Consider the following 9157-nt stretch of genomic DNA (forward strand, 5'->3'; position numbering starts at 1 on the left):
GGGGGGGGGGTACCTGGGCGTTTCTATGGCAACTCCTTTTTGCTTTTTAACCCACATGGCTGGTCACCAGTTACCAGAACGAGGCAGGATCTCGAACCAAAACAACAGCACGGCGAGCTGTCGGCGTGCAGAGCCGGAGTGAGGAGGGACCGGAGGCTCCCCGTCCCTCCGCGCGCACAGACAGCGGCTGGACTGCCAGGCTGCCGACAGCACGGCTGCCATTTTGTGGAGGAAAAAAAACAGAAAAGCCCGTATCGGTTCAACTGGCTGCGGGGTTTCCTTCGAAAGAGAGGGGGGGGGGATAAAACCAATCTCCGACGCGTTTGCGCCAGATTCCCAAATCGTCGTGGACCACCGGGAGGAGTAGCCTACGTGTGTCCGACTCGGAGAATAATCCCCGCTCTATTGTGGGTTCGCTTCGCGCCGTGTTTTGCATGGCGTGTGCGCGATAACCAGCACCGCGCAGCACCAACATGGCCAGACGGCAGCGACGGCTGAAGCGCACACTGGATCATACTTATTTATTCTGAGCCATGTAACGACTCCCAACAGCCCGATTATTTAACGCCAGCATTGTTTATACTTTAGGCCAATTGGCATTCAACTTCACAAACCCGGTTATGACCAACAACAGAAACTCAAACGGTGGATTAAGTGCTCCAATGCCGAAGTCTCACCGTCGTTCCATTTATCCCGGAGTCCTGCAATATTTATGAGCCAATAGGGACATGTTGGCTGTAAGGTCATTTAAATCGGTGAGTATTAATAAAAGCTAGAATTTCTTCAAGTGCACCATTTTCTGTATTTTGATATGAACAGTCATTAAAAGTCTAAATTGTAACCCATAGGCAGGCCATGATAAGGTGCTCCTCTTCAAACCCTGGATGACAGCCAGCCTGTCCAGCTCTGAACCCACACTGTTACTGCATGGAGCCACAGCCGGCACCATGCCAATGTCCCGACCTCTCCTGGCCGTCTCCGAGCAGACCACAGCGGGCAAGTTTGGACATCGACTCCGATTCCACGCATGGATAATGATGGATAATGATGGATAATGTCTACATATAGTCAGGGAGAGCCTGTTGCGTCACGAATCGATTGACTGGTGTTTGGACAACTGCTCTCCTTCCGTCCTGTGGGAGCTGCACGCTCACTTTATAAGACTTCAAGTCAATCACTTCATAAACGCAAACGTAAAGCGCTTTATGAGGGAACGAATGCCACCCAATGGCTGCAGCACCAACCAGCAAACGCTGTAGCCTTCAAGCGTGTAGGCTAAATCGAGCCTGTTCAAGATCCCCGTAAAGAAACAAGACAGATGCAGCCTATGGGCTATATTATTTTCATATGTACAGTTAAATGACGGAGTCGGTGTTGATAGCATCCATTAATTCAGAACTGAATCTTTAATTCTCTCAATAGGGCAACAAAAAAACAAAAACAAATGAGGAGATTGTCCTTCGCTTCTTGCAATGACCCAAACCTCGTTTATTCCCAAATTAGAGCAGCTGCTTTTGAAAAGGTTCCCCTTACACCTAAATCAACAGCAGCTGGAAATAACCCAATTAAAATCGGCACATTAACCGGCACCAGTCAAGTCAGAAAATCCTGAAATAAAGATTCCTAATTGGCCACATGACTCAAACGTGTTTAAGTCCATACAAACAAGATTAAGTTGGGCTGGGTGTGTATTAATGTTCTCGCCGCACACTGTAAAGTGAACCATCCAGTCTGTCATACATTGTAACATCTATTCACAGACCTGTGAGGCTTTCAACCTGTAAACCCGGAGAGGGGGGGTTAATACATTAATTTTAACTCATTACGCGCACACACAGAGGGTGCCCAACAGCATTCATGAGTAAAATGATAATTTTTATCCCCCAAGAGGCAAAAGCCCTGGCTCATGTCTGCCTGTCCCAGCAAAGAGTCAGAGTCACAAAGTGCGCCAGCTTTTAGCCGTAGGAAGGTGAAAACATGCAAATCCTTAATGAGCTTAAATACCAACAAACAAAACAGGCTATGCTGAAGATCACATATGAAATAAAGTCAAACTACCGATGCTCTGGCGGCTTGAGAGACTCAACAAGCCTTTTGTATCTTGGCCGACGAGTCGCCCACTTTATTTTTTATTTTGTATTTCTCAAAAACCCAACCACCATTCTTAATTATGATAACCATACACAAGGACATAAAGAGCGCACAGTGCATGATTAACGATGATTCAGCGTTTACCAAGCAGCAGTCATGAAACATTTATGCACAGTGGAAACGGTTTGCCTCCTTGTCACGTTCATGGGAGCGATCCAAGTTAAGTTAATAAATCCAACATTTAGTCATATACAGCCAAAAGCAACGCAACACCCTGTTCACAACAGCCCAGACATCCAGACTCTATAAAATGAAGACACTGTGTGGAAATATGAACACAGCAGGAGCACTTGGAGCACTTGCTGCTGTTAACATCTCAGCCAACCCAGCCTGGTTCGCCCGAGATCTCCCACTTTACATAAATCCAGACGACGCTTTTCAAACCCCAGCCGTGATCAACTTATACAGACACATCACTCAATAGTATAGAATGCAACACCGGGTGAGCGTGGATCTTAATACGCATTCGTGCCCGAGCAGAGAACATATTTTGCCCAACAACAAAAAAAAAAAGTGGTGCGCAGACACACACACACACAGAGCTCCACGTCGGTGATCGCTGCAGCCACCGTTGAAAGCTCCACATCAACCGCTGGATCGGTACGTGTAAAACCACAAAAAGCACCACCCCAAACCTCTCCCCGTGCCCCCGTTAGTTAGAGACGATATCGAATAAGACATACCTGGAGGCTGAACAGGGAATCGGTGGGTCTTGAGGCGAGCAGACAATGAAAGTTGGGAGGCGATCAGCAGAAAATGAATAGGAGCCGAGCCGCCATCTTGAAGCAGGCTGCAGACGCTGTCAGTGGCGGAGAGCGCACGGCGGACCGGAGCGCATTTCAGATGTGCGAATAAAACTCCTCTTCTCCTCGCCGCCCTGCGCGTCGTGAGCGTATCCGATCCGCGGCTTCGAGGGAGCCGAGTGCTCCGGGTTCGGCTCTGGAAGGCTCGCACTTCGGTGCCGATAACTTTGCCTCCAAAATAACCGCTTCACCCCGGGTGAAAAATGCAGTAGTGTGTGTGTGCTCTGGTGAAACTAACACCGTCCCTAAAATGGCTTGTAGTTCGACCGCCCCGCTTTGGTCACGTGGTCTCGTCATTTAAGGGCGCTTTGGAATTACTGTCGGTGTACTCCGATTCTCCCGATCCGCTACGCATGATGTAGCCTAAAATAACACTTATGTGTACATTTTAATAGCCTTTCAACCGCAACATGCCATAAAGGACTCAGCGGTTTGTGCTTCACTGGAGCTGAAAGGACAACAGGCAGCTGCTTTGGGAGTGCAAAAACATTAGTGTCGGTGTATGGTCTTTTTAATGTAGGCTATGACGCATGATTTAAATAACCCATAATACACACTTTTACATCAAAAAAGCACAGAACGTGCACTTATTATGTATCCTACTTGCGCTCAAATGACACTATTGGGGGCGTCCATAAGTAGGCTATAATGATGGTGTGCCCTCGCCTCTCTGATGTTAAAAATAACTGCTGCACACGCACTCCCACACGTTCGTGTCGTTTTGACTGCCAGTGTCTCAATCCGCTCACTAGAACACGCAGGCTGGAGCATCAGGCGGCTACTTTATTAATCTCTGTTCATCGTTGCTTGAAAAGACCCACGCACTGGGTTAAAACACGTCCATTTGACAAATGACTCTGATGTCAAACCTTTGTCGCAGGCTTGTCCTGACATCTGCACAAAAAAAAAAAGAATGCGCCGCGACTTTCACTTGATGAATTGGAGCCTTTATCCTTCAGCCAGCGCCGCAGAAAATGAAGGCATCTCGGATGTTTATGGAATCCGAGCCGCTGTGGCGCTTTATCTGATGAGCTTTGAACTTTCAGCAGGGTGGTGGATGCTGAAAGCTTAAGAAAGTCTAAAAAGGGAACAAAATTCTTACAGAGCAATAAAGCTTATAAAAAAAAAAGTAACGCTCTCCTTTAGTGGTCTTTCCCCCCCCCCCCCCCCCCCCCAACACGCCGAGGACTCCAGAGAAAGCTGGGCTGAGCTTCTTGTTACAACAAATGCTGCAGGAAACGAAGTACTGCTGTCATGAAACTATGGCAGAAATCCTCTTCAGGGTTGACAAAACACATGCCTGCCAGTTACTTCATTGGCTCCAGATTCGAAATTAACGTTTCACATCTCTCTGACACACCTACGATATGACAATGACACCAGCTGTATTTCTCAAAAAAACATTTCCCCACCAAATGGTCATTTCTAAAGATCAGTGAGAGCACATGACGTTGTGAAATTATTCAATGCACATGGTGGATTGGATTTATTCTGTTTTAATTGAAACACACACGTTGGAATGATAATTGTCTCTCACATGTCCACGTCATGTCAATCTCAGGTACAAAAGAAACTATAAAGAGAATTGCAATGCCGCTGGAAACTGCTGAAGTTCAGTGCTTTTGTGGTGCCGAAAGGGCGAGGAAACTGGACACCGGCATCACATCTGACTGGCTTTCTCCACACTCTTGGCAGCGTCTTTGAGCTTTCCCACCAAATCCTGAAAACCAGCAACCATTGATCATTTTAAATAGGAACATGTCCGGTGAGATAGCCTAAAATATCACTTAGAAAAATAATATAAACGCTGTTAATTATACTCATAATAAATAAGAATAAATTAAATGTGTATGCGTTCAGAATTATGTTATTCTATCTGCCTCGACACTGAAGAACATTAGACTGTACGTCCGAATGGATTTATCCAAATATTTTACATCGGGAATCTGACTGCAGTGCTGCCATATGATTTAAATAGCCCACAGGTCACATAAACAGAAAACATCAAACAGCAGAGGTCATACTGAAACTTAAAAGGCTATGTAAAGGCTTCAGCGATTTAGCATAATGCATGCAGAATTTATTTTTATACTAGAACGACTTAATGTATCATCATCATCAATGCAATCTACCGGGTTCTGGGCCATTTCTTATATATTTAATGTTGAAAAAAATGACCTTTCATTTAGCCTATTATGTGGAATGTGCAGTTCAAATGATGCAATTTAAGATGTATTTTCTTTGGAAGCTGCTCCTCTCTGAAGAAGGAAACTGCCCTGCAGCAATTTTTTCTTCCTTAGGGAGGGTAAATGTGGTGCGTAAAAACGTATATGATGCAACTGCCAACTTGCTTAACTCTGGAATAGAAATGACAGTCGAAGAGCACATATATTACAATTTGAGCAAACAAGGAAACCCTTCCTCTACCTGTAGCTGCTCCACTGTGCAGGTGAAGTTGATATCTTCCAAAGATCCTTTATTCTAATAAAAGGAACAAACAGGATCGCTATTTTACGCACAGAAACGTACCAAACACACCCGGACAGTGAAGGTATAACAACGTATTAGAGTCTTACCTCAGTGTTCAATGAAAGCAAGTAGAAAGGCTCGTTGACCTTATCGACCTGGCCGTTCTGTCGGGGAAACAACGTTTTGGTTTGGCGCAAGAAATTGTGAAACAAAAAGATATAAAAATATGCTCCAAAACTTGTTATATGTACCTTCACGTGGTATTGTAGACGCCATGTCGCGTCGTTGATCTGAGGTGGACACCTTCCTATGCTAGAGGGGGACAAGAAAGACTGTTGCATCTGTAATCTCGATTAAATAGAAATCACAGACGATCCGGGTCAAAGTATAGAGAAAAAGGAGAAATGTGTTCTGAAAATGTACCTCGTGAGCATTTCAGCCAGAACCCCTAAAGCTTTTCAGTATTTCACAAATAGCCCATTTGAGGTAATTTAAAAGTTTTATGTGTCATACTTTTTTGTGAGATTAAAAGAAGTTGCGCGTTTCAAATTAATTTACTTTTTTTTTTTTTTTTTTGCAACTGTTTAAAATCAGTTCGCAGACAATGTGGCTCTTTCACAAAGAGCTTTTCTTTATAGCGCGTCATAAAGCAGCATTTACATTCAATTAATCACACTCCATGTCCTTTTCCTCTCTGCTCCTCACTGGGCTAAAGCAACAACTTGTTTTGCTCTTTCCTCATTTTCGGGAAATCCAATTCTTTAAAGTGGCGTCAAACTATTTAAATATATCCGTGCGTATTTTTCACATCTCATGTCAATAATCCTCGTCAGTGATGTGGAGTAGACTAAACAAATAGGAAACACTTCGACATTCAGTTTGTGATCATCAGTGAACTTTCAATAAGCAAAATCGTTCAGTTATATTTCAGCAGTGTTTAACTTGCAGCTTAAATTATATGGCATGTTCCAGTTTCATCTTGGAGATCAGTTTGGATAAAATAAGTGAAAAATAACATCAAGACCTCCACAAACCTCTTCACAGATGACAGCTTTAACCATTTCAGACTTACCTAGCTAACAGATGTTCCAGTTCCTTTCTATGTTTCTATAAAACAAAGCATGGATCAATGAGTAATGGGCAATACAGCCACAGTCACAAGACTATATGAAACAAAATAAAGATTTCATAGATGTAATATTGTTAGAACTGTCACCTGATGTGTGCTATAGAATAGTTCTACTCTGTCTGCACTGAATGAGAGTTCTTCAAGGCAGGAGCTGCGAGAACAAAACAACACTTTTATCAGATTTCACAAAACTACATTGACTTGACAGTGTTAATGTTTCATATTTATGGACAACTTTACATTTTAAATTGCAACACATGTATTTCTCCCGTTCCAAAAAAAACAAATGACTGGGGAACAAATACATCAGAAATACAAGACAACATGAAAGCTGGGGTTTTTAAGTAAGTCAACAAGAAAACCAAAATAACAAAGAAACACTTTGATAGAAGTCTAAACTAGTATGTAGCTCTATATTGGTTTGCTATTATCATACACATTAACAACTTAAAACACTGATCTTCTATATCCTGAACACCCAACTCTGATGATCAAAATATCCCCTCCCCTTCTTTGACTAAAGAGCAAAAGGTTAAGGCAATGTAGAGGCACGATTGTGAGAAACTTTATTTTAATAATAAGGCACCACAGAAACCAATATGTCAAATGTAACCACAGTAGTCTACTTATTATTTTAAGCAACTTGCAGGTGATTTCAAAAGTTGCTTAATAATGCCAATTCCCCCAAACTAACAATAACCTGGTGTGTTGTTTATCTATGTGGGAACATTACTGCAGGTTCACCAGCATACGTATCTGGACAATATGGGCCACCCATTCAGGACACACCAACAGCATGGCTAATTAACTCAGTGGCTTTGCAGTATTTGAAATCCTTTTGTTTTTGTTTTAGTTTCCTATTTTTATAGAAAATACTAAAGTGTTCACATATTTTATTAGTTGCTGAAATATTGTATCGACTCATGGTCTCTTATGAGATTCAATCAGCAGGTCGCAGTAGTGTATGTTTAGAAACGTACAAACCTGAATAAACAGTATAAAACAATGGATATGGCAACATGTTTCCTGTCACACTGCAGGTGATACGAGCACAATTTTCATCGCCATATGCTGAAAACTAATGAGCCTATTTTTAGCACATAGGAGGTTACAGCAGCATTGATGTAACAGGAAACCTTCTGTGTGATGTCGCCTACCTGATAGTTGACTTATCTGCGTTTTGTTTGACCGCCTCCAGTATGAAGGTGGTCGCTGCAGTGTGACTCTGTTTGAGCAGGATCTGGTCGATCTGCTTCAGCTCGGGCTGATCTGTACGAACACAAACAAACGGTATGAGGATGCCACTCTGCAGGCATTGCCTATAACACGCAGCCTTTATTGTCTATATGGGCACAACATACGCGTCTAATTGGTATAATTGATGTAGGCTAGATCCGCGATCCGTACTTGTGCTCTCCAGACCGACGTGTAGAATGGAAATCAATGACGATTTGCATGTGAATGGGCCCCTCAGCTGCATCAGCCAGGGGTCCTTTGTTTGTTTGTATATGGTGAACATTTCACTTTCTATGTAATTCTGCCATCATAGAGAGTCGGAATGCTGCAGGAGTTGGACAACACATGGTGTGTGTGACCGAAGCAGCCATGACGGGGTAGTATAAGAGCTGTAACTATTGCACGAGGAGGTAACCAAGTCTGCTGTCATCTTTGCATTAGTTACATTTAGCCTGGTGCTTAAATCGAACTCATAATTAGCAACACACGGGGCGCTGCTGCATGGTTTCAAAGATCTGCTATGATCGGATAAAGCGAACAATCGGATGTGTCTCCATTATGGATTGTGACCAATGGTGATTGAAATAGTCGAACATAGCCTTTCTAATATGCTGAGTAGACTTGATGCCAGTTTAAATGACAAAAGGCATCCCGAGCGGCGGTAGGCTACATGTTAAAGTGGGACTGCTGCAGAATGCAAAACAGGCAGCAGAGAGAGCTAAGACCGCTTTAGCCCAGCTGATGGGTGGCGTGCTGCTGAACCAGTGCGCCTCATTAGAGATCTTATTATCAACACGGGGAATCCGGTTCAGAGCAACTCGCAGCACGGCAGCGGCGCCGTAAAAATCCGCAAACGTCGAGGCAGCTCCACCGCACATCCACACGGGGAAGGAACCGGAAGGAGCGCGCGGAGACAAAAGCGGGGAGAGTCAGCTCACCGAGGACTCCGGGGTCGGCTTGAGAGGAGAGCAGGCTTCGGAAAGACGCGTCCACCAGCACCCGGTAGCTGCTCTGGTCGAAGGCGGACGGATCGGCTAGAGCTTGTAGCCCTCTCTGCACAGACTCAGACAACTCCATTTTGCAAAAGGGTGACCCACTACACCAGACCACGTGACGGATCAGCTGATGTAGCGTGTGGAGCGGCAGAGGGCTGAGTTGAGGAGCTGGGGCTGGCAAATGTGGAGGAAATCCCTGGAGCTCGACAAGAAGAGGGAAATTGCTCGTAGGCTATGTGGTGGTTTTCATATTGCAGTTTCCCTCCCGTGCACCGGGTTTGGTGTGCAATGAAAATATTCTATAGACACCGTCTCTGCGGTTATATTTGCATATTTAAGTATACTGAAACACAGAGTTGCACTCACAGGTGGGG

General features: G+C 44.2%; 2 protein-coding genes across 2 annotated transcripts in view; both read right to left on the reverse strand.

Moving 5' to 3' along the window:
* The window catches only part of bmi1a (bmi1 polycomb ring finger oncogene 1a), a 10211-nt gene extending 6111 nt beyond the window's left edge, over positions 1–4100 (reverse strand). Inside the window, exon 1 of the mRNA XM_031850049.1 lies at positions 2835–4100. The gene's annotated coding sequence lies outside the window, so the exon portion shown is untranslated. The remainder of the gene's footprint in view (positions 1–2834) is intronic.
* Positions 4101–4434: 334 nt separating this feature from the next.
* commd3 (COMM domain containing 3) lies at positions 4435–8946 on the reverse strand. Its single transcript, XM_031850052.1, has 8 exons — positions 8727–8946; positions 7710–7821; positions 6640–6703; positions 6496–6530; positions 5675–5735; positions 5531–5587; positions 5382–5435; positions 4435–4674 (listed from the first exon to the last, which is right to left on the reverse strand). The coding sequence occupies exons 1-8, from the start codon at positions 8863–8865 to the stop codon at positions 4615–4617; spliced, it is 582 nt and encodes a 193-aa protein (XP_031705912.1). The 5' UTR covers positions 8866–8946; the 3' UTR covers positions 4435–4614.
* Positions 8947–9157: the final 211 nt, after the last annotated feature.

The sequence above is a fragment of the Anarrhichthys ocellatus genome, unplaced genomic scaffold, assembly GCF_004355925.1.
Source record: "Anarrhichthys ocellatus isolate YVR2014 unplaced genomic scaffold, GSC_Weel_1.0 scaffold10, whole genome shotgun sequence".
Classification (NCBI taxonomy): domain Eukaryota; kingdom Metazoa; phylum Chordata; class Actinopteri; order Perciformes; family Anarhichadidae; genus Anarrhichthys; species Anarrhichthys ocellatus.